This window comes from Amphibalanus amphitrite, unplaced genomic scaffold (genome assembly GCF_019059575.1).
Source record: "Amphibalanus amphitrite isolate SeventyFive unplaced genomic scaffold, NRLGWU_Aamphi_draft 001399F_arrow, whole genome shotgun sequence".
Classification (NCBI taxonomy): Eukaryota; Metazoa; Arthropoda; class Thecostraca; order Balanomorpha; family Balanidae; genus Amphibalanus; species Amphibalanus amphitrite.
Window position 1 is genome coordinate 67,971 of NW_024882892.1, and position 24,629 is coordinate 92,599.

At 48.8% G+C, this 24,629-nt stretch overlaps 2 protein-coding genes across 4 annotated transcripts; one reads left to right on the top strand and one right to left on the bottom strand.

Moving 5' to 3' along the window:
• Window positions 1-4,533: 4,533 nt before the first annotated feature.
• Window positions 4,534-24,624, bottom strand: LOC122372777 (gamma-tubulin complex component 5-like). 2 transcript variants are annotated; one of them, XM_043350337.1, is made up of 18 exons: window positions 24,586-24,624; window positions 14,624-14,752; window positions 13,989-14,207; window positions 13,510-13,710; window positions 13,110-13,206; window positions 12,503-12,659; window positions 12,058-12,238; window positions 11,717-11,900; window positions 11,255-11,390; window positions 10,642-10,809; window positions 10,216-10,403; window positions 9,272-10,019; window positions 8,859-9,078; window positions 6,999-7,293; window positions 6,616-6,763; window positions 6,285-6,373; window positions 5,758-5,994; window positions 4,534-5,146 (listed from the first exon to the last, which is right to left on the bottom strand). In XM_043350337.1, the coding sequence occupies exons 2-18, from the start codon at window positions 14,702-14,704 to the stop codon at window positions 5,079-5,081; spliced, it is 3,417 nt and encodes a 1,138-aa protein (XP_043206272.1). In that variant the 5' UTR covers window positions 14,705-14,752; window positions 24,586-24,624; the 3' UTR covers window positions 4,534-5,078. The 2 variants fall into 2 exon arrangements, with proteins under 2 accessions (XP_043206272.1, XP_043206271.1); XM_043350336.1 differs by lacking the exon at window positions 24,586-24,624 and adding an exon at window positions 16,384-16,471.
• LOC122372778 lies at window positions 15,229-23,728 on the top strand. Of its 2 annotated transcripts, none has more exons than XM_043350340.1 (5): window positions 15,229-15,269; window positions 18,834-19,028; window positions 21,657-21,868; window positions 22,074-22,233; window positions 23,027-23,728. In XM_043350340.1, the coding sequence occupies exons 2-5, from the start codon at window positions 18,835-18,837 to the stop codon at window positions 23,484-23,486; spliced, it is 1,026 nt and encodes a 341-aa protein (XP_043206275.1). In that variant the 5' UTR covers window positions 15,229-15,269; window position 18,834; the 3' UTR covers window positions 23,487-23,728. The 2 variants fall into 2 exon arrangements, with proteins under 2 accessions (XP_043206275.1, XP_043206274.1); XM_043350339.1 differs by lacking the exon at window positions 15,229-15,269 and adding an exon at window positions 16,829-17,078.
• Window positions 24,625-24,629: the final 5 nt, after the last annotated feature.

Here is a 24,629-nt window from a genome sequence, read left to right on the forward strand (position 1 = left end):
CAAGGCGACAGCCCATGCCGGACAGGGACTGTTACAAAGACGGGAAAGGGAGCAAATAAGGTGTGGTGGATGTGGACTATGGAAAGCTTGCGAAAATGAAGGATGTGTAAAGAGCATTGTGTTTATAGTGACAGCGTATCAAAATGTGTCACGCGTTTACTTTTCACCCCGTGTGAGCCAAACCGAGTCTGAGCCGGAGTCAAAACAGACGGATCACACCGTCAACATCTTTGCAAAGTTGTGGTTCATAAACGACAGTATTTGCTGTGCTGAAAACATTTACCAAACGTTTACGAAACGAAGGACCAGAAAACTCTTACCGAAGTGCACCGAACGAAAGATCCAGTAGTAATGAGTTTAAAGTAAATCAAAATTGACACATAGAAAATGTTTGTGGAAGGAAAATAAGATCGTTTTTAAAGTATGCACTATGCCCGGTTCTCCTGAAAGATAAATACGGAAGCTCAAAGTATGCGGCGGCTTATGCTATAGAGTACCTATAGACAATAAATGATGCCAAAGACTATGAACAAAACGGTAAACAACTGCTTCTGTAATAAAACCCAAACAAAATTTGGTCAAACAAATAACAAAGGTATCAGCTAAAAGAATCTAATGCCACTAAACCAGTAACGAGGGATTTTATACAATTACTCGAATGTTATTCATAAAAAAAAATAGTTAGCTCAGCACTTCTGGACGAGATCACGAGGCATCAGCAGTCAGCACTTGCTGCGCCCTTCTGTCGTAACTTACAGCGCGGCGGCAGCGGCGGTCGGCGGCGAGGGGGCCCTGTCCCGTCCGCCGCCCGCCACACGGCGTCTACCATTTTACACGGGCCCGTGTTGATGATAGGGCCATGACCGCAGTGGTGACACCGCCATTTCCTGGGCGGGCAGACGGTCGGCTGAGTTATACGGACACCGCACGGTGGGGCACCCAGCCGACCGCCAAGCTCATGTTCTAATGAACTCATCCCGGTCCCACCGAGGCTTTGTGTCGACTACTGCGTTTATTGTGGCTACCATGGCTGCTGCTGCAGCGACGGTCGCGCTTGGGATTACTCAGAATATCATGCAGACGACGCTAAAACAGACGGACGAATAGGCGGGCGGTCACACACACTATAGTATATGGCACCAGCGCAGGTGCACTTTTGGGGGAGAAAATAACACGCAGCGAAATTATAGGCCTGCGAATTAGGTGTGCACATTCAGTGCTATCTGGATGAAATAACGGTCGGGCTGATTTGACGGTGTGCATGTACCGAGCGTCCCATGAGGTATAAATATTCATGGAATAGGTACACCAGATGCAGTGGGCAGGGAATATTCAGTTTGTAAGTGAAGGTAAGGTAATGAAGATCCAGCGAGATATCCATTCAACTAACCCAATCGCTGATGACCTCAAAACAAGCGACACTCATGGGTGTATGGAGAACTCCAGATATGATTGGAATGGATTGGAAAATCTTTTTCAACGAATAGCCGCAGATCGGCAGCAGCGATATTGCCGAAGAGGACGACCGCAGCCACACCAGGCTGTAAATCGCCGCTCGGTTTGCCCGTCTCCCCATCGCTCCGATCCCGGTGCGGTTCCCGTTAGTTGCCCGTCAGAGGGGGACAGGGGGCACCCCCGAGGGTCCTGACTGCCGAGCCCACACAGCCTGCAGCCAGCTGCAGTCCCTCCGAAGTCACCCACCGTGAAATGGACCACCAGCGCGCCCGCCGTCGGCAGCGTCCCGCTAAACGGACGCACGCGCCGCGCGCACCGTCCGCCCCGCGCTCTAAATCAACAGGGCTCGTTTTAATTACTTAATTAGTTTTCTACAGGCGATGATCACTCAATTAGGGCCCACCTGGCTGTCGGTGATCCCGGCGTATGTGTGTGTGAATCAAACGGCGCGTTTTCATCACTGGCGGTCGGCCGGCGACCACCTGGTTAATTAGGTTAAATTAACTCCTGACACGGGCACAATGCGGCCACCCGACCGCCGGGGGCGGCTTTCATCGGCACGGAGACTCGACAGAGCAGAAACGATGCGGCCGACAATTGGCGGCATCGGACGACAGGCGGCCAGAGAGACGAGAGGGAGAGAGCCAGTGAGATGGGCGCCCCGCAGACGGACGCACAGCGTGGGGCATATGAGAGCCGCAGCGGCGAGACAGCGAGCCGGCCTGGGCGCATGGGACCTCAGCGGGTTTGAATTGCAGCTCAGTACGAAAACAAACCATTCAGGGTGATGTTATTTTCACGAAGTATATTTATCTGTGAACTCAGGGAGTTTGAAGACCCACTGAAGGAAAACTCGCAGCATCGGGGTTTAAAATTAGATAAGCGTGCGCTTTGCATGTGACAAAGCGACTAATACTGAAGGGTTTGAAGAAATCATAACAAAAATTCAAATAGAAACTAGTACTCGATATACGGTAGCGTTCCACAAGTACAACTCCAGTTATATAACACCCAGTATTCTACCCGACAAAACCACATTGAAGAACAGCTCCAAACACTAAATGTCGAACTGGAACTGATTAAATTCTCGGCAACTCTCTGACGAAATGTTCATGCCCCATGTCAGTCAGGTTCAAGCAATTACAGCGTCAAATTCTCATCGACAGCCCATAATTCGGTTTAGCTTGTTGCAGTGTTTTTGGGATTGGGTCTAACATATCCCGGCACCGCCTGGGCTATTTCCGTACCCACGACAGCCTGGGGGGGTCGGATCCGACCCCCCCCCCCCCTGTTATCTCGAGAACCAATGGTCGTATCGAGCCCCGCGAGGCGGCGTTCGAAAGGTCTCTACGAGACCTTCCCAAAGCACTCTTAAGATTTTAAGATTGAGGTCAACATTCGGGTCAAGGTCAGGTCAAAGGTCAAATTCTGGGGTTTTGCATGATTAGGCTTACGGACAGCGGAATCGATAGCTGCTGCTCGAAACTCACCAAACATGACCTCAAAGACCTAGTGAAGGTACCATGTGCGTATAGGGGTCGTACTAAGTACGGGTAAAGGTCAGGTCAGGTCACGAAAGGTCACGGTTTTCACTTTCTGCTACATGGGCGTGCGACACATGTTTTATGACTTATTTTTCACGCCGAATCCGATGGTAATGGTTATATGCAGGGCTGCGGAGTCGGAGTCGGAGTCGGAGTCGGAGTCGGTCGGAGTCGACAGTTTTGACCGGAGTCGGAGTCGGAGTCGGAGTCGATATTGGAAACCCCAGCCGGAGTCGGAGTCGGAGTCACCGAAAATCTGTCGACTCCGCAGCCCTGCCAGGTGTGCGGAGTCGGAGTCGGGAGTTGGAGTCGATCGGAGTCGACATTTCTGCCCGGAGTCGGAGTCGGAGTCGGATTTGGTTTTTGAAAGCCGGAGTCGGAGTCGGAGTCGGAGTCGCCGTAAATCCATCGACTCCGCAGCCCTGGTTATATGTGACCCCAAGTCACTGTGCTGGTGACAAGTGTGCATTGAAAGCATAACAAATCGTTTATACCATACATAACTAAACAAGGGCTAAGAAAAAAGGTCAGTGTTTCAACTTTTTATTTTTGACATAAAAATGCACTTTTCTAGACGAGCTTTGTCCCAGGAATCTAGTGGTGCCATTTGTTTTCACATGCGATGTTCAGAAGTGCCTCTAATTCACGAAAATGCTTATGACTCCACCATGCCCTATGCACATTGGAGCTATTTTTTACAATTTGGGGGTCAAAAATAAAGATAGAAGGTTGAAATTTGGGACATCTAATGTTCTAATAGAGCTCTATAACATATATTCCGTTTTTGTGGAAATTCCCAAAATTTTGGATTTTATTAGCTGTTTTCCAAAAAATATAGTTTTTTGAATTTTTAGGGGTGAAAAACGCATTATATGGAAAATCCTAGATAGCCATTTTAAAGAACCCGTTGAGCTGCGTCTATTCATGTCCCTAATTTGCAATTTGCTTTAACCTCGATTTTTGGCGATTTTTTTAAACATTTACCACTTTTTGACTGAAAACGCCATGTAGTTACATCACTAAAATCGATATATCTAAAAAAAATTGGAAAATTTTCTTATATATTGCACAGAAGACGTCAAATTGATGGGGAAGAAGGTATGCCAAGTTTCAAGTCGATAGCGTAAGCGGTTCTTGAGTTATTCAAGAAAAAGGGAGGGGGGGGTCGGATCCGACCCCCCCCCCAGGCGGTCGCGGGATATAAGACCGATCACGTATAGGTACGGTTTACCTACAGTGATCAAAGCAGATCGCGACGCCGACCGTGCCATTTGATTGGGACATTAAAAGCGAATGTATTTGATCAAGTGATTTATTGCCAATAATTGCCCAGAAATAGTATTGTCTCCTATATTGATCAAATCACAGACGTCTGTATATATTGTAACTGTTCAGATAACAACTCTGTCAGGTACACAGAGTTCCATGATTGAATAATATTCACATCCAGCAAACATCTCCATTTGCTACTTATTATTTGGTCTTTCTTCAGTTTTCTCCATCGCCATTTCACATTTCACAATGAAAGAAAATGTGCAGCAAATGTTATATATTATTCGCATATATTATTCATCAATGAGTTGGGAATGAGTACGCACATGTGGGAATGAATGTCAGGCTCAAAAATGTTACAGTTATTTGTAACTGTTGCCGAGTGTTGAACTCTCAGCCATTCTTCTAATTCAATCAATCAGACACCTCAGTACTTCACCAGCTCAGCCGCTACACGGTAGCACCAACGAGCACTCACATCACACTTCACTCACGCACTCACGCACTCAGCACCAGCACATGACTCCCATCCCTCCTCTCAACTGCGCTCTCCCGACATCCGCCATGCGCCGAAAGACGCTATACCAAGTAACCAACCATCCTGGCTAGTCGCTACCTCACCAGTCACAGGCAGCGGAGGTCGCGCTCCCAACCGCCCAATCGAGGCCAGGCTTATACCAGTTCTATCACGAGATGTCACTCATATGACCAGCCCGGGGTCGCCGCTCATCCACACGACACGGCTCGACGACGAACGGGCGGCGCGATCACGCCAGTTAGGGACAGCTCACGTCAGTTCGCGTCGGCTCAAACCAGTTCGTCGTATGATATCTGTCCTGGTGCACTATGAGCCATTGCTGCTGCCAGGCTATCCACTAAAACATACAGAGGGCAGATATGTTACACAGTGGGTTGTATGAGCGGTAAATGAAACAGCCAGTTACCTAAGATCTTGTGTCAGCTGGATGAAAGGGAGCAATAAATTCACGAGGAACAAAATGGGCGCATGCAATATGTCAGGTATTACACCCATGAAGATTAATTTATATACGTAAAACGATATTAATACAGAGAACACCGGGGATATTTGATGTGGAAAGTAGAAATCACTTACTTAAACTTTTCGACGAATGTGAGTGAACATGTCAACATGGAACAGTAAACCACCTCATTCGAAAAATAAACAACACAAGGTTGGTAATGGATCCTGTGCCCCATCCGCATCATCCACAAAATATCAAACTTGTACTTCCAGTCGATTTTCGAAAGCTTATGTACAATACAAAGCCTGGCCTGAAATTCAATCATTTGATGAGGTTCAATGACTCCCAACGACCCGCGACCTGTGACCCCACTCACCGTGTCCCATGGTCTGTCTGTACTGCCTCAGCAGACACCCCACTCACCGTGTCCCATGGTCTGTCTGTACTGCCTCAGCAGACACCCCACCCACCGTCTGTACTTCCTCAGCAGACACCCCACTCACCGTGTCCCATGGTCTGTCTGTACTGCCGCAGCAGGCCAGCTGTGAAGTGATGACAGCGCACGTAGTCGGCCTCCAGTTTGAGCAGCTCTGCCTCGGGCAGCTGGCCGGCAGCTGTCCACAGCAGCTGCAGCCGCCCGGAGAGATGGAGCGCCGACTGCACGGCCGCGTGCAGGGTCCGCTCGGCGGAGCCACTCAGCAGACAGCGGCGCAGCAGAACGCCCAGATACAGCTGGTGCACTGGGAAGCGAGGGAAAGAGATAGGAGGATGTGATAGTATTTAAGTCCGGTGAGGAATCCTTGAAGGCATAACCGATGAAATCATGAACAAATCATGAGCATTAAATGACGTACGTACCACAAGAAAGCCCCAGCGTCGATCTGCGTTTAAGCTAAATCTTTCTGCAGGACCTTCACTCGATAACATCGTTTCCAGCGCTGCAGTCCAGCGTTTCCGGAACGCATAAACACCACCACAGAATGTCACCTCACCACCTGCCAACCCCCGTCTGTCACCATCGGGGACTTACTCTGAGCCATGGCGTCGACATCAGCGGCCTTCTCCAGCTGTTCCTCCAGCTCCAGCCAGGTCGAGTGTAGCACCCGCATCATGATGTAGCTGGAAAAGGATAAATATACTGTGTTAGACGGGAGGGGTATGGAAAAAGACGAACAGAATGAGGGTGAAGGTAAACTATGAAGGAAAGCTAAATCATACTGCCTGCAAGACTAAAGAAGTTCCACACCCACACGTATTCTAAGCGTTCAACCAGTTATCCCTGACGCTGCATCAGGTCTTCATACAATTACCTATCCTCCAAACACCCAAACTGTCCAGTGTCCACCCTCGGTAATCCTCACCTGTGTATACTGCCGACGAAGTGGAGCAGCCAGGCACGCAGCAGCTGCAGCCGGAGGACCCGGGAGGCGCGCGGCACCGGTTCTGAACGGTCCAGGTCCAGTGGGGACTGGGAGATGGAGTCGGCCGCCTCGGCACACCGATCCAGTTCTATAAGAGACGAGGGAACATGGTAGGGTCAGACTATCTGAGTTTTATTAAGATGGACGTATTATTATATTTCAAGCACGCTAGATCGTCCAATAAGCATTCAAGTAAAAGCTGAGCATGCAATTAGTGAGCAGTATGGGTTGTCCAGAATGGACAGCCGATCATTGCCTCACCTTCCAAATACCAAGTGCTTATCCAGCTCTGCACAAAACAACAAAAGCAAGCCACAACCCACCTTCAAACTTGAGCATCTGCAGCGTCCTCAGTGTAAACTTCAGCTGCAGTATGAACCGAAACATGGCGTTGTACCGCTCCAGGCAGCTGTCCGTGATGACGATGGTACACGGCCAGGGCACACTGTACCCCAGGGTGACGGTAGCCAGCCGCTGCAGGAGGGGTATCTCGCGCTCCGCCGGGTGCAGGACGGTGACAGAGAGTCGGGCTGCCTGCTCCGGGTACCGCGCCGATATGCAGTCCTCCAGACACAGAGTCAGACTCACTGACCCGTCAGAGTCGGAGTCAGACGCCAGCTGGGGAGAGACGGGACGAGTGAGCCAAGGAAGGTAGCTTATGGTTAATACGAGGGGGTATCGAAAAGTTCTGATCATCACCACGAATGAGATGTGATAGAAATTTGATTTTTTTACATGATGTTCATTACTCCTTTACAAGTCACCACACACGACCGCAAACTTATTGCATCGTTTCTTGAGCTGCCTCAGGCGGTCATTGTAGGACCTTCGCACTGTCCCGTAAATCACTGCTGCATCTCATCAATGACGTCATTTCTGTCCTTAAATCACCGGCCATACTGTGGATTCTTCATCTCCCGTAACAATCAAGAGTCAGTTAATACCCGGTCAGGTGAATTTCTTAGATGCGGTAGGATTTAATGTCCACATCATGTTCTTCCTTCAATCGCAGCTCAGGACGAATGGGCGGGAGCGCTGTCGGTGCGGATAAAACATCTTTCTTGGGCTTTTTTTTGCGGCGATTCTGCTTGAGGCCATCTCGCAACTTCTTCAAAAGTGTGCAGTGGTGCTTGCTTATCATTATGCGACCATCATCAAGACAGTCGGTAATGCTAATGACTATCCTACGCCAGATCCAGAACACTGATAGCATTGACCTTCCATATCGGCTTCTGCATCTTCGCCTTTTAAGAAGGACAGATGTGCCGTGCTTAAACTTCTTGATCATCTTTTTGTCTCTGGATCATGCACATAGACCCAGCATTCGTTACAAGTCATCAAATTATCGAAGATGTCTTCAATTTCCTAAAAAAAAAGCCTAGTTTTGATTTCGAAGGGCCAAGACGTATTTTTCTCTTGAACAAAGTAGACACACGAACTTCTAAGCGAGCTGACTCCTTTATCGTCTGTAGTTCTTCGCTGATAATATTTTCAGGCACTGCCAGCATTGAGACCTTTCTGTTGCACAATCATCTGAAAGGTCACACGACGATCTGTAAGGATGAGGTCCTCCACTTCCTTCACAGTCATCACCTTGTCAGTCACTGGTAGCCACTCACTTCTTGACTCCCCTGCAAGGGTCATGCAACCAAGTTGAAAACTATTTCTTCATTTTCGGTAAGTGCATGAGATGGGCTTTCCTCGCCATAAACTGATTTCACGTTCTTGATGTATTTTCTCAGTGTGATACCGTTTCAAATGCATTAGTTGGATGACGGTTCGGTCCTCAATGGGCCCAATACTCATCTTTTTTACTTCTAAGTCTCTCCTACATAAGATAAAACCACTTCTCAGGATTCTCTTTGCGGGAACATTGTTCTTAAGAACCAAATATAATACCAACCAAAAATCATCAAAATCGGTCTACATCTTCTATGTGATGATCAGAACTTTCCGATACCCCCTCGTAGGTGATGAAAAAGGTATCAGAGAGCCTTTATTGGTAGGTAAAGGACTACTAAATTCTAGCGTAGTTTTAGACAGTTTTTTACCCTAACCCCCGTTAAAGACTCCCGTCTTCTAACATCCGCATCAACCACATGATCAGACAGCAAAAAAAAAGACACAGTGAAGTGTTCAGCCACTGAATTTTCCACACTCCACCCACACATAGCCGCACCCACCGTATCACAGAGCTGCAGTGTGAACTGAGCCATCAGATCATCCGCCTCCATGAGGAACACGCGGCGCAGCATCCTGAGGTGCTCCCCCAGCTGGAAGTCGGAGCGCAGAGCGGTCACCATTCGGCGGCAGACGGAGGCCTGCCGAGCTGCCAGCGGTCCGCTCAGAGCCGAGCACATGATGTGGGGGATCGAAGTGGTCAGACGCACCGGCGGAGCGGGCCTGCGGGAGAGAGACACATTGGTAGACAGAAAGAGACAAAAGGCAGCCAACAAAAATAGTCTTCAACCATAGTGCATCCTTTTAATTGGCACGAACTCATTTTTCTAGCATTATTAGTTAGCTGCACCCTTTACAGCCTGATCGAATTCGTGCTGCATTTAGCTGTGACCTCCAACTGGAGGTTCAGCCTCACCTTTTCTTTGGCGCCTTCGGTGCAGTATCCCGTCCCCTGTCCGTGGCGTGGAGCGCTTCCTCGAACGCTGCGCTGAGGTAGGGCGAGCCAAAGGACACCAGTAACTCCTGCAGCATCCCGCCAGGGGGTGCTGCCGGTCCCCGCGGCGGGGGCGGAGAGGGGGCCCCCTCCGACCCACGACCGCTATCACAGTCACTAACGGCGTCCTCTGCAGCCGGTGGAGGGTCAGCTGGGGCCTCTTCTGGCGCTAGACGGTCGTCAGGGGGGTCTTTTGACTCCGCTGAGGGGAGTTTAGGGCCGTCTGACGCCTTTGGATGCTTCTCAGTACCGGTTTCTTGTAGGCCGCCCTCTGGAGATTCGTTCGCGGTGACCACAGTCGTCACCATCTCAGCTGTACGGACGCTCTCTGTGTCTCCTGTGGTCTCGGCGGGGACTGTGTCTGAGTTCTCCGGTCCGTCCGCTGAGGCGGCTGCCGAAGGTGGTACTGGGGAGACGACGGCAGCGCTCTCCGCTTTCGAATCCTCAGCGACGTTAACTGGCTTGCCTGGTTTGGGTCCTTTTCCTGGGTCGATAGCTTTAGAAGTGTGGGTACTCTCTGAACTCTTTGGTGCATTTGAGAGGGTTTTCGCACTCTTCGAAAGTGAGTCCACATGCCCTGCCGTTTGATCAGACTCCAGTGGAGATTCGTCAGACTTTGAGAGAGCCTCAGACACCAGAGAGTTGAACTCCTCCTGAAGGCTGCTATCATCTGAAACAGAGCCAGGTGGAAAGGCCAAGTAAGTCAGCACATATTCTCCTACAATTAGTGAAGAGCAAGTTTGTTGAGGACGCATGTGAAAAAGATATTCAAACCCTAAATAAGTCATTACTGAAGCGGTAGTATATTCGCATGTCAATGACTGAATGAAAGAACAGTGTTCAATCACATATATAGTTCTTATTACCTAAGTGATCGGTGAGTTTGAGATGACAGAGGATCCTCAGGCATTTCGCGGTCTGCACCAGCTGGTCGAGGTGGGGCAGAAGGAATGGCAGCGGCTCAACGCCATCTGTCCAGTAATCGTGGAAGTTGGAGTTCACAGTGAAGCCGCTAGCCCAGTACTGCGGGTCGGTCACCGCCGTCTCTTCGTTCCTGGGCAAACACGTCATGCCGTAAACTGATAATGTCAGTTAAGGATGCCGCATCAAATTAGTTGCTAGATAAAATTTCAACAAAGGCTAAGCAATACAGTGAATTATTGAAGACAAACTAGGCTACCGCGCCGTTCCAGGTCACCCAACGCAAAACAAAATACCGGTCCATTTTGAAGAAACCCCACATCATTTTCCTCCAGTCACCAACGTACTAGCTCGCCCACCCTCCCTCTTACCTTTGTATGAGGAACTCCCGGTTGGGGTCGGGGTCGGTCTCCAGCACTGTCCAGCCACTGACCACGGCCACCATCGGCTGGACAGTGTCCAGGAACAGATGGGCCAGCGCAGGAGACCAGCGCGGGTCGGCGCACACGTCCACCGTCTCATAGAGCACAGAGACCAGCCTGGAACGGGGAGGAGTCAGGATAGAACACACAGCATAGGACGGACCAGCGAGGGTCGGCGCACACGTCCACCGTCTCATACAGAACAGAGACCAGCCTGGAACGGGGAGGTGACTGGATAGAACATACATCATATGTAGATCGGACCAGCGCGGGTCGGCACACAGTGACGCCCATCGTCTCATAGAGGACAGAGGCCAGCCTGGAACGGGGAGGCGACGTCGGGTGAGATGGGACAGAGCCGAGCCTGTTAAGGGGGCGGAGACAGGACAGATAAAACACAACCTGGAATAGCGCGTAGCTTTAAAATCTTATCGAAATAAAATGCATCGTTTCCACGCATTACTCAAGAAGTTCTTAGGAGTCAGAGAATTTGACAATTTAGGGAGCCCGTAAGTAGCAGTACCAGAGTTATGTGCCCTCTCGTTTTCCACCTCGCACTGACCTGGCGGCACGCACCCATCCCGGCAGGTCCTCTGGTACGCTCAGTACCCCTCTCTGTAGCAGTCGGTCCAGCTCGGCCAGGTGACAGAACCAGGCAGAGAGGCGCCGCTGGATGCCACGGAGGGTCAGAGTGACCTCTGGGGGTCACAGGTCAGGTCAGTCCATGCAGAACGATGCTGGGATAACGGTCACCGCGAATGTCTTACAATGAATGAATGAATGAATGAATGAATGAATGAAAAATGAATGAATGGATAAATGAATAAATAAATGAATGAACGAATGAATGAATGATTGGAATGAATGGACAATGAAGAGCAACTACCAGAAAGTAAAAGCTAGATCAGCTACGTATATCCCTCTTTAAAGTTAACAGCAAACTGGCTACTGAAAGATCGTGCCAACTACGCCATTATCACATTCACTCAGTATCCGCTACCACACCTCTCCGCTATTATCTCACCCTGTTTCTGCAGCTCCGTCTCTAGGGTGACCAGCTCCGCGTCCAGCCCCTCTAGGTGGGCAGCCAGAGACCGCGCGAACGCCCGGTGGGTGGACAGCGGACCTGGAGAGCGGATAAAGCCACGCAGCCGACCCACTGCCGTCACAGGGGCGCAGAAACGACTCAGCTGACTCGAGAGCGCCGCCTGTGGGGAAGAGAGAGAGAGGTGAATGAGCGGGGAAAGCCTGTCTCAATATGTTCCACTTAGTGCAACTTACACCTGGCTTACAGACGCACTATTGCTCACGAGATATGAGGTCCACGCATCACCTTAGCCCCGAAGTATCCCACTCCTGCCTTACCTGAGTCAGTCCGTGCACCCTGAACCGTCCGGTCGGCCGGAACTGGCCGTCCCGACACTGCAGCAGTGATGAGTCGGCGGGGGAGAGCAGCTGCCAGACCAGTTCGCGGCAGACGCTCCACTCAGAGAGCACAGACAGATCGGTGGGACCGGCCAGACCCAGGCGCACCTGCAGCGCGTGACTGGGGAGCGAGGAGGGAGAGGGTTATAGAGATGGCGGGTGGTGAGGAGGCCAAAACAAGTCAATGAGAAGAAGTTTCTCATTTTTCTTCATTATCTATATGCATACTGCTTAGTATTCGATTAATAACAATAACGCAACAAAACATTGTACATGTTCTCAAAAGTTTTGAGTTAAAACATGGGAAATAGTTAAGCGACAAACGTAGCAGCGACGGATAAGCGACCGCCGATATCCATCGTCCAGCGAATCTCGGTTCACTGACTATGTCTCGGCGGCGTCGGGGCTGGGCCGCAGCGGTCCCGGGCCGAGCTCCACGGGCTGGTAGGGCCGCGAGATGTGCTCCTCCAGCCAGGTGAGCGGGTCACCCTCGTCGGCGAGGGGCAGGGGCCGGCCGGCGCTCGGCCGACCCACCTCCACTCCTGTGGGGAAGGGCGCAGAGGGATGTAAGTATGGGGTGTGAAAGGAAAGGGAGGTATCAGGTGGCCAATGAACGCATTGAGCAGATCAGAAAACGTAAGGGGAGAGAAATGGGAATGGAAGATATCGGACCGGGACTGAGCCCGGTGAATAGTGGGAGGCAAGAAAGGGTGAGGGATAGAGGGCAGGAAAAATGGCGTAGAACAAAACTGTCCGTAGGAGCTGTATTTTGAAAAAAAAAGTTGAAGGAAAAGCAGCTGTAGAGAAAGCACATACACGAATATCGCTCGACCGGCCTTCTTGTCCTCTTTTACACACATAACATTCATCGAGCCCGAAAGCGACTCCCTCTGCCCATTGCAGAGTGCACGAGAGCAGCGCGAAACATCCTGTATTCACATTCCAGACATGACACTGGAGGAAATTAACAAGTAATGACCATTTAGACCCACCTGGCAGCAGCAGTGACGGCCGGCTGAATCGAACGACGTGGACCGGCGGCGGAGATATGTTGATGTCGTCGTCATCGTCCAGGTCCGACCACTCCTCCTGGCAACAAACACGGTCAAATTTCATGACTTTGCGACTAAAAGGTTTCAACTGGAGAAAATTAAGATGTACCAAAGAAGCAAGGCAACTAAAAACAACATATTTATTTAGCGATATAATACCTACGCATTAGCATGAAAACCCAACAACCTAACATACCTATGGAACGGAAAGCAAATTGCACCCATACCACGTAATGCTCACCTCCCATCTTCCCCATTCAAACGAAATCCCAGCTCTGGCAATCTCCCATAGTCCATTCTGCCAACCCTCCCCCGACCGGCCACCGCCACCGTCCCTCACCGGGCTCTGGTAGGGGCTGTACTCCTCCTCGGGCAGCAGCAGCTCCTTCCTCCAGTCCACCTCCTGATCCTGCTCCTCGCCTCCCTCTGACACGGCCGCCAGCGGCTGCTGACCGGGCGCCGCCCGCGGCCGGCTCGCCACCGACGTCGGGTTGTTGCTCAGGTTCACCAGAAGACTGAGAAGACGCCATTCGATGTCCCACTGGAAAGAGATGGGGAATGATGGTTTTAGGAGGGAAAATTACAGGGAAATACCTCTTCCCGTTGAGTTATGTATGAAGCGTTTCTTCTCACCATGTGTGCATACTCCATAGTTCGGACTGAGCGAAAACAGGAATGGTTGATAAAAAGCAAAATTTAAAGAGCAGGCGACAAAACATTTAACAAAGTACCCATCATTTATACCAGCCTAGCAACCACTCCTGCATCCAACCTCCAACAACCTTCCCTCCCATCACTCCTTCCCTCAAATTTACTCACCTGAGCGTGTTCGGACCAGTCTCGCGCCTCGACCAGCCGTTTCCAGAGGGTCTCCAGTCGCTCGGCGTGGCCGGGCAGCGCGTGCACGCGGAATTTGGTGGCCAGTCCGCGCAGCTGGCGGCGCACTTCGTGGCTGTTTGTGTCCAGATAACGGTGGTAGTAGATGTTGGAGAGCACGTACCGGCGGCATAGCTCAAAGTTTTCCTCGTCTTTCTCCAACTGTGGTAGAGAGGGTTGGGAAATCAATAGTGATGTGCGGTGTACATTGGAGCTTTTGGTGTTTTAAGCTACATAGCACAATTGTTTTAAGTTCATTAACTTGATAGATAAGATCACATACTTAAAAAATACTTGAAAAAAATAAGTTAAATATCTTATCTAGTGTATACAAGTTTGCTTTTATTCAGCAAGGACACAGAAGTAACTCATCTGAAATAATACACCAACAATGAACTTTATCAAAGCTTTGCATCAGCTGATCTTCAATAACAAAAAAAAAATCACGGTTAAAACTTTAGAAGAGAATACACCAGTTCTTTAAAAACCTTTAAACAGAAGGCAGCAATTATAGTATGCAGTGTATTTCTAATATCACCACAGTTACCACAGATAAACAATTAGCAGCAGCTACTTACTGTCTCAGAGAAGCCAGTTACACAAGCAATAAGGCCATCAACATCTTTTTCAATTGCCCTTGATTTTGCAGCAGCAGCCATGGCAATAGCTGTATTTTCAGGTTACCTAATTGCACATCTCATAGCAGACTGCAAAAAGGGCAAGAGGTCAAGTCATCAGCCACACAGTTCATATTCATAGATTTTCTGGCCCATCAATGTTATATTTTACAGCCCAGTTTGGCAAAAAACTATATTACATACAATAATATTGCATTGCTGACTAGCTTTCAACAAGTCCAACTAAATGTTATATTCTGATCTTCAAATGGCTTGCTCCTTTCTGCATGGTTTAGAAAAATTAATTTAACTATGCCCATGACATGGTATTCTTACTCTTACTGAAAAAATATGTAAAACATTGTCAAACTATTGACTGTCAAAATCAAACCAACCATAAACTGGAATTTACATTTGTGTATTGACTTGATAATTCTAAAACAACTATAACCTTAATGACTTAACTCTGGATCAGTGGTCAACACACTGAACTTTTTCAAAAAAGCTGTTATCATTATGTGTTGAATGGGTGTTGTTTAGACATTCCAAATTCCTTCAGCCTTCAGGATGCAGCATCAGGAGCCCCATCACCATCAGCATATAACAAGCCTTTATAATGACTATGTGAAGTCCTTAGGTTGAGGGCAAGGAAATTTGAACAAATAGAATTCAAGCAACTCTATAAATGGGACGCCGGTGAAAACAGGGCGCCGGAGGGCATATTAGTCACGTGACATTTGGAACTTCTGCCGCTCCACGGGCCTTCCATATGCCAAACGTCACGTGTAAATTTCACGAACCTTGATCAAATTGCCCCAGGCGCCCTGTTTTCACCGTCGTCCTATAAATGCTATGATTTTTTGGTAACCAAAATAAAATAAGGCCCAGATAATGCAATTAATATTGAAGTGAATGGCTTTATTACCTACCAGGTGATATTAGACAGGTCTGAATTAATATTTATGGGTGACTTGACAATAGTTGTGGCATGCCTCGTCACATCTAAACCTTGCACTTTGCTATGAAGAGCTGCCATGGTGACATAGCACCAGCAAGCACGGAATTGCCATGCAAGGGGAAACAATTGAAATAAAAATGAATATAACTACACAAATTCAATGATATCTTAAATAATGTATCAAAAGCATATACTAGCACACAACTCAGAAAGCTGGGAGTGTGGTTGATGGAACATAAAAAACAAAAAACAAAAGGTGAAACATGGGTAAAATTTATAATTCTCTGCCTAGCTGATGCACAAACAATCATTTTTAATACATTTTTAAAACCATTGATGTAAGTCAAACACTCCTGTCCAGAAAAGCATTGATAAACTTAAAATATATGAGTGCATGTAAGGCCTAAGCTTTTGAATTCATTTTCAAATGGATAAATTAAATATAAAAAACACAAGAAATTACCCAGCATTTTGCATTTGTTGCTTAGTCATGGGTGTGACTAGAGTTCAGTGGGTGTGACTTACACCCATGTAACACCCATGTGTGACTAACAACCATGACGGTATATACTGCAACTGCCTTGCCCACATGACTGAGCAATAAATGTGAAACGTTGGGTAATTTCTTGCGTTTTATCCCTTTTAAAATGAATTAAAAAAAAACATGCACTTATATAGGCATCACATCTGCCATTTGATAATCCTCATAACCTTTCAAGCTTAACAACAAAATAACTCTAATTTAAAAAATCCAAAGACCCACCGCAAGATCAATTATCAGCCCAAAGCCCTAAGCAAAATTGAAATAAAAAAATAAGCAAAGCGAAAATGTTTCTGCAATACGTTACCCTGTATGCGATTCAACGGTGGCTGCTGCTGATTGGTCAGTAGCGGCAGCTGATTGGTTTAAATCTAGCCGAAATCAGCTTTTGGCCAATGGCTCGCTAGTATTTTTGTCCCTGCTTTCGCTGAATCTGCTTTTGAACACAAAAAAAATCATATTGTTGAAACATCTGCGCTATAGTTGAAGCCATGGTTGAAGTATATGGAACATTTGGTAGCAAAGGTAGTAAAGGTTTTCCTTTCTTCGCCTTCACCGACCCGTCTCCAGCACTATGCCGCTGCCGACTGGCTCGGTACGGAAGGACCGTTACCGCTACGACCCACATTTACCATGGTCGTCCGGCTCCGCCGAGCGGACGACAGCCAGTCCGGTGCCAGCGATGGCACTGCGCTGGTCTCAGACGCATTGATGTCTGATTAAATAAGTGTGTCCGGCGAGTGACGAGTGTGATAATATTCACTGCCATCGTCCGACAGATAGGATGGTATTGGTGTGACTGGTTTGATATGTTCGACGATAATGAGCAGGTGCCATGTGATCGTGCGGAAAGTGAAGAGCGTGCTTTATTACAAGTATCGTGTCGCTAAGGAATGTGCTTTTCCGCCACAATGCTAGTAAGTCGGGTCATTAGTATAATTTTATGCGTTTCAATCCTCAGCATTTGCTCCCCTCATGTGCTCATGTGAAAAAAGGATGGGATTGACTTTAGATACCTGTATTACGAGACAAAGCGAGTATGTTGTCAATAGTCTGTCCGGTGACCGGAAACCTAAAAATTCAGAACTTACCGACCGTCTATCTTCCTGAGATATATACAACTTTGAACTTTGCATTCATTGCTGACTAAAATCCGCAGCGCCGGTTTATCGTTTTTCCTATTAACCCGCGCCCCGTAGGGCTACCGGCGGACCCTACCACCCGTAGGGGGGGGCCGTTTCGGCCCCCCCCTAAGATCTCGGAAAGTTACCGGCCGATTTTCAAAATTCAAACGGCGTTCGATAGCCCCACCCGGGAACTACCTTGTGACCAAATTTCATTGACCTAGGTCAAACCGATGACGTCACAGGTCAGGTCAAAGGTCAGATTTTCACCGTTCACAGGCAATTCAAGAAATGTGCTGTGAAAGCGAGTAAATTGGTAATTTATTGAAAACCATCGATGGTACATTGTTCGTCAAACACATACTTTGCTATCTGAGGTCACTGATACCAGGTCAGGTCACAGCGAGGTCAGGTCACCGGGGGTCACAATATGAATGTGTCGTGTGATACATGTTTTATGGTCCATTTTACATGACAAATGCGATTATGTGGGTTAGGCAGCCTTTGGGACCAGCCTAGGTCACGTTTTTGTGAAGGTCAGGTCAAGGTCAGGTCAAATTAGGTCAAATTTCAAAGTTGATATTTTTGCATAAAATGGATATCAATTCGATGCAGCTCGTCACGGGGAGTCTAATGGTGGTCTTCGTTTTGCTCTACGAGTTCTAGAATTGCCAAAAATTGAGTTTGAAAATTTGACGTCATCATTTTTGAACAGTTTTTCGCTATAACTTGGCCAAAAAACGAGGTATCGATCTGAAATTTGGTATGTAGATAGAAGACGGTAGGCACTATCACATATATTCCGGTTTTTTCGAAACTCAAAAAACTTTTTGGATTTTTTGGCGAATATATCCAAAAAAATGCTTTTTTGATTTTTGGGGGTCAAAATTCAAAAATTTCAAAAATTCGAGATGGCAGTTTTGTAGCCCTGTCAATTCTACACCTTTTATGTCCTGATCATTTTTCTGTATCTTCAAAGCTGTAGTCCTGACAGGTCTTCTCGCGAAGGTCTTTTTTCGGTCGAAAATGACAGAACATGACGTCACTCTGACGTCATTTGTGGCCAACCTATCACAGCCTATGGAAAAATTTTTGGTCACAATGTGTAAAATTGATGCCCGGAGGGGTCCTGAAAGTTTGGTGGCGATATCTCCAGCCGTTTAGGAGATATCGACCGAAAAGGACAGGGGGGGGCCGTTTCGGCCCCCCCCTACGGGGCGCGGGTTAATTCCTGTTCAAATCGTTCGAGCCCATTTCGACCCTCATCCTGTCATGACCTCCTGCCCCTGCCGTCTCACCACGCACCGGCGACCGGTTTTGGGCGCCGGTCCGACCGGCTGAATCCCGGGCCGCCCACAGCCTTTCCGACCGGGTGCTCCCCTCCTCCCCCGCCCCTCCCTGGCAACCCGCTCCCTCTCCCCGGCACCTGCGGGGCTGTCAGTCGGCACTCAACACGCGTCGGCAGCGGCCGGTCTCCCCGCTCTCTCTCCCTGCCGACCGGACCGCGCCGCTCTCTCCTCTCACTCTCTCCGTTTCCCCGCGGTGCAGCATGACCGGCCGTCGGCGTCTGCTGGGTCTGCTCTGGCTGAGCTGCCTACTGGCGGGTGCCCTGTGCCTGACCCTGGATCAGCAGCACCAGTCGGGGTCAGGTCAGGTGGTGACCCTGCACCATCAGCAGACCATCCTCACGCTCCAGATGACCGACAACGGCGAGCTGACACGCTGCGATACCATCGAGGTCAAGTGAGTACTCACTACTCAGTGACGCTTCAGCTATTGACTGAGACTGCCTGAATTATTACTCGTTTCAAGGTACGGAATCGCCGGCTTTACCTATGTAGATGGCTGTGCTATGAATTCAACCGTTCCGTGCTTCTATCCTCAGGATACAGAAATCCTTCTCCTCCACGCCTCAACCCCACTCCGGGCTGGACAGGCACCTTTATCTCATGCGGGCTGCTCCCTTGGAGCGGCTCCGCTGCTCCCGAGGGAGCGCACCCCGTAGCCGGGTGCAGAGAGTGCTTGGGGGCTGGTCGGCCTGTCCATTCGGACGGGCTCAGCCCCGGCGACTCTCTAGGGTGTCTGCCCAGACCAATGTCTCCCCCTAATTCCTATCATCCTTCCGGCTCTGCAATGGTCTTGTCAGACCGAAAGGGCCTAACCCAACAAAACAAAAACAAACAAGCTATGAATTGACTGAGTTAAAGTGACCGAACTGTTCCAAATGACAACTCATGTTAGTCCTCTTTGTGAGTTTTGATGCTGCTTCTCATACGACAGTTAAACGAATATGTCTTACTAGAATCGGAATGTTTGAAGTCTTCAAATACATAGGTATCCGTGAAGGTCAGCAACAGCCACGAATACAGTGTCGGATTCAAAATCGCTTCAAAAACTCGTTTCAGGTCAATTGGGGGACGGGGAGCACGAATATGACATTTATTTTGCCTATAGCTCCCCTCCGCCAACCGTCAATCGTCCCTTAAAGGACGGGACGCGTCAAAAGTGCCTCAAGACTTCGTCTGATCGCCAAAATAATGGTCTCAATCGATTCATCGGGTCAATATCTCACCTTTTCAAACACAAGGTCAAAATGCATTAGAATGGGGGTTCGGTTTCGTGTGTTACGTGACTTGTTCGCGACCCAAATGATAAAGTGTCGGTCACTGAGAACGTGTCGTATATCAGATAGTGGTGGACGCAGCAATGACCTGCGATTGTGCACGTGGCTTTGTTGTGCAATGGTTTCGGTTTTTAACCTTTACCTTTGAAATCATTTATTTGCCTGGAATCAAAGTTTTGGATTGTTAAAGGGATTTCAAATTACTTCCTTTGTTATCGTTTGTTAGGTCAGTGATAGGTACCGTTTTTATTCTGCAAAACTTGTGAGCGACGTTAGGATGAGGGAAAACGTCCCATCGGCCCTCGTAATGCCGCTGGCAAGGCTTCATTTTTTTTTTCTCTCTCCATGACGATCCTCATTAGGCATACTAACATCGTATACCTATGCTTGAGAGGTGCAACAATATTTCCTGTTGCGCTTGCATAGTATTGCACTGGCAAGAACTGGTGTGTCCGCTTTCACTGCAAAGTACGATATAGTACAAGGTCGCAAAGCAGCATTCGCCGTGTAAGCGCCAAATGTAAGTTCTAGAAAGAATTAGCCAGTTTCCTCTTGCGTAGTAAATTGCATCCTTGTCCGAGTTGCCCATCCCTGCCCGACTTTTTCACACGTCATCTATATCAAAAATCGCTGTCAGCGCGTTCAATGCCCTGTCGCCCGGTCTGAGTCACCAAACACCCCTCACAGCTCCGGTGGGGACTGAGGTGTATCGGCCGGGCCGGATGGTCACGCACTATCGGATGTTGTGGGTTTCGGTAGTCGGACAGGACACGCACCTGGAGCCGTTGGCCTCCAACCCACGCTGTCGCGCAAGTGAAAGTGGCGCGTGGCCGCCGGCCCGACTCGTCGCGTGGGTGGGTGGGGGGGGGGGGGGGGGGCGGGGAGGGTGGAAGGTGGAGGGGGAAGCTGGACGACTTTCAGTCCATCAAGGATCGGTAACGAGTGACGTAGCAAATGGTGAATCACCCAACGTGGATGCTGGTCTCATAGGTTTCCAGGACAATGGGCTTAAAGAGCGGGATCAATAATGTTAGGCTAGCACCACCGAAAGGACGGTTGTTATGAATAAAGGGCATCGCTTTGACGACAAATGTAAAAAGCAATAGCGTTTTCCAGCTCACTACACTGAAAGGCTGTTGTTGTGCCAAAGTAACAAAAACGGCACTCATTGGAATGTGCCTTCCTCCTGTGCGACAAATGAGCCATTTATTGAGCCTATTGCCAGGGTTTGAGCGGTAAAAACAGTAGAGATGCCGCAGTGTTGTGGCTGTCATTCATGGCAAACAGTGATACGGGTAGTTGGTATTATCCCCTGTTCATTTACTCGCATACAAAGAGCAAATCGATCAGCTGGAATACAGAATACTTAATAACATCCAGTGTTTTCAGCAGAGCTGTACGAAGAGAAGGAGGCTTTTGCTGAATGTAGGACAAAAAGAGGAGGATTCGATGACCGTATTGCTGTTTCGTTCAGCATTCTATGCATTTTCTCCTTCTTGTTGAAGGACGAGACTCATAAAGCAAACGATTCGCTCAAGGCATTTTCTATCAGATTAGAGAAACGTTAGTTTCGTCAAAGTAAGATTAAATCTGCCGATGAATCCTCACTTTGTATTTTTGCCGAACTTTTTTGTATGCAGTTATTTACGCGCTAACCCATCCCTGTTATTCTGACTATGACATTTGTCGCCTTGATTGTGACCCCTGACACGCTAACCCAGCTCACTGTGACCTTTCTGCTCTGTCAGTTACGCGGATGACGAGCGCCGGCGACTGGCGGCCATCCGACGGGAGCGGCCGGTCACCGACGTCTCCCTGTCACACATGCTCGACACGCTGCGGCGCTGCCAGCAGCTGGACACTGTCCGTCGCCGCCGGCGGCCGCAGGGACAGGTCGCCGAGCTGACCAAGAGCGGCGACCACTGGGACGCCAGCATGCTGCTCAGGGGACTGGTGCCCGGTGAGTAGGCCGTACAGAATACAAATGAACGACATATAACATCCATGAAGGTCTAGGCAATTAAAAGTGTTTGCTCGGTATTAAAAAGATATATAATATTCATGGAGTCTGTGAGCGGTGGTACACAAATTAAGTGTCAAATTTAGTGTATATGCAAATTTATGAAGTAAGCAGAGCTTTTATGGAGCGTCTCCTTTTTCTCTAGGTACGAAGTGGTGTGGTCTGGGAGACACTGCCGAAGGCTGGAACGACCTCGGAACTAACGCCGAGCTGGACCGCTGCTGTCGGACGCATGACCTCTGCCCGGTCAAGGTCAAGGCCTACAAACGGCGCTACGACCTTTTCAACTGGGGAGTGTACACTAAGTAAGCAAGTCTTTGTTCATACATGTGTTGGTCGTCCTTGCCCTGACTCGTTGACAACTGCGTAGCATTGCCACGTTGGTCTTAAAGACGTTGGTCGGGTATTTCCCAGTCGGATCTAGTGCTTCATTTCACGGTCATGATGTATTTTAAATCACTGTTTGGGAAATCCCTTCTTCTATTCATGCATAATTCGTGATTCAAGGTCGCCTTTAGTATGAGAGAGAGATACATGTATAGTGTTCAGCCAAGCCCTTAGTCCCCTAATCGATATTTATCGTGCGACCTCGCTTACAACCCTTTCACGGTGAGGCGATTGTGGTTCTCGGTGAGGCGACGCATTTATTAATGCATCACTTGTTTTAATGAGCTGCTCGCGTATGCGTCATTGTCTTACCGAGACGGTGTTTACGGTCCGATGATGGCGGCATTTTCCTGACTCATGCTGGGTAATCAACACCGAAAAAAGCAGCGATCGAGTTTATTGCGAGTGTGACCAAGTCTCTGTAATTGCTGCCCAAGGCGCTCATTACCTATTCAGTTGTAAATTGCTGTTTATGGGAGCCAGCGAATACCCGAATACTTGATGCCGATGGATAGCGGTAAACAGTCTACTGATGGAGTTACATAGAAACGAAGTTGATTCCGCTAATATGTAATGGGAAAATGGCTGCTTCAGTGTCCCAGCTCGATTTAACGTCTGTATTGTTTTCAGGTTGTATTATCTCGTTCTGCAATATACCATCTCTGCCACTGTCCCCGCAGCGTCTAACTCTGAGCGTTGTGTTTGCCTCAGGTCCCACTGCGCCTGTGACCAGGAGTTCTACCGCTGCCTGAAGGCGTCCTCTGCGCGGGAGGCGGACAGCGTGGGCCGGCTGTTCTTTGACCTGCTGCAGCCGCAGTGTGTTCAGGGGAGGGTGTGTGAACCCGACGAGCCTGCAGACGCCTGTCTGGAGCGCCAGAAGGCGGGCGAGGTGGCGAAGACGGGACTCAAGTTCTTTGACCAGCCGCGCCGCTATGAGACGGCGCCGGTCACCGTGTCTGCCGGGGCAGGGGGAGGAAGGGGAACCACCGGGGGAGAGCGGGGAGAGGTGGGGGAACTGGGGGAACTCTTTGACGGAGGGATCGAAACTACTCAGGAATTGATACACGTTGCTGGGGTCGGTCCTCAGGACGGTCCAGTGAAACCCGCATCCAGTTATAGTGGGGGAGGACTGTCGTCGTTCCTGAGAAGGCTATTTGACCGTCTTGGGTAATTTGTGACCGGGCTTGGAAAGCTTGGGAAGCTGGTGCTGCCGTGAAATGTGATATGTGTATTACGATGTTTTACGACGGGATGTGCCTCGTGTTTGTCGTGTTTTATTTCGGTGCGTGAACTGAATGCATCAATTCCATTGTTGTTGAATGTTATGTCAATATGTTCACTCGATTTTTCATTGCTGATCACCAACAGCTATTGTTTCCGCTATTGCTACAATAAAATAAGTCGATTTCACAATGTTCCATTTTAGCCGTTTTCACGACGGAACTTTCGCAGAGGAACTTATTTGATACCTGAAAAGTACCTACTCTTTGAGGCCTTAACATCCCTCAAACTGAAATATTTTATGTTCAAAATAATTTTAGAAGTTTAAATCCGGGCATTCTTTGCCCTCAAATCACTTATTTATTTACAAACACAGCAATTTTCGGTTCTAGTAGCCCACCTTTCGACTATGAGGTATCAAATCAGCGTGGCAACTTGCTCCCTCTTTGCTCCCTCGGGTATCTAATTCCGGAATTCTTAAAAACAATGAAAGTATTTATCGAGTTCTCTTTTATACCTATTCAGTTATGTTTTAATGGTGATTAAAATATGGCAAATTTTTTAATTACATTTCACATAAGAAAAACACGCAAAACAATGAAACAAAAATAACTACGGTGGAAATAACCAATCAGCACCTCAGTAGGATATGACGTCATACAAGAATGGTGTTGAAGGCCGTTTGCAGTCCCGGCCGGTAGGTCACGTGACCGCCGGGAGCCTCGGGTCACGCGGCGGTCGGGAGTCGGGCGCGGGACGTGGTCGCGGGTGGACGCGCGGGGCATCATGCTTTGCTTTGCTTGCTTTGTCAACTTAATATAACTTACGATCGCATACGTGTGAAACCCAAACACTGCTCAGTGCCCTTAGAAATTGCGTTTTGGAAAGCTCAAGTCCCTATAGCTCCTCAGGTCGGCAACAGTTGAAGCCTCATCTGGGACGCCGGTGAAAACAGGGCGCCGGGGGGCATATTAGTCACGTGACATTTGGAACTTCTCCCCCTCAATGGGCCTTCTGTATGCCAAACGTCACGTGTAAATTTCACGAACCTTGATCAAATCGCCCCAGGCGCCCTGTTTTCACCGTCGTCCCT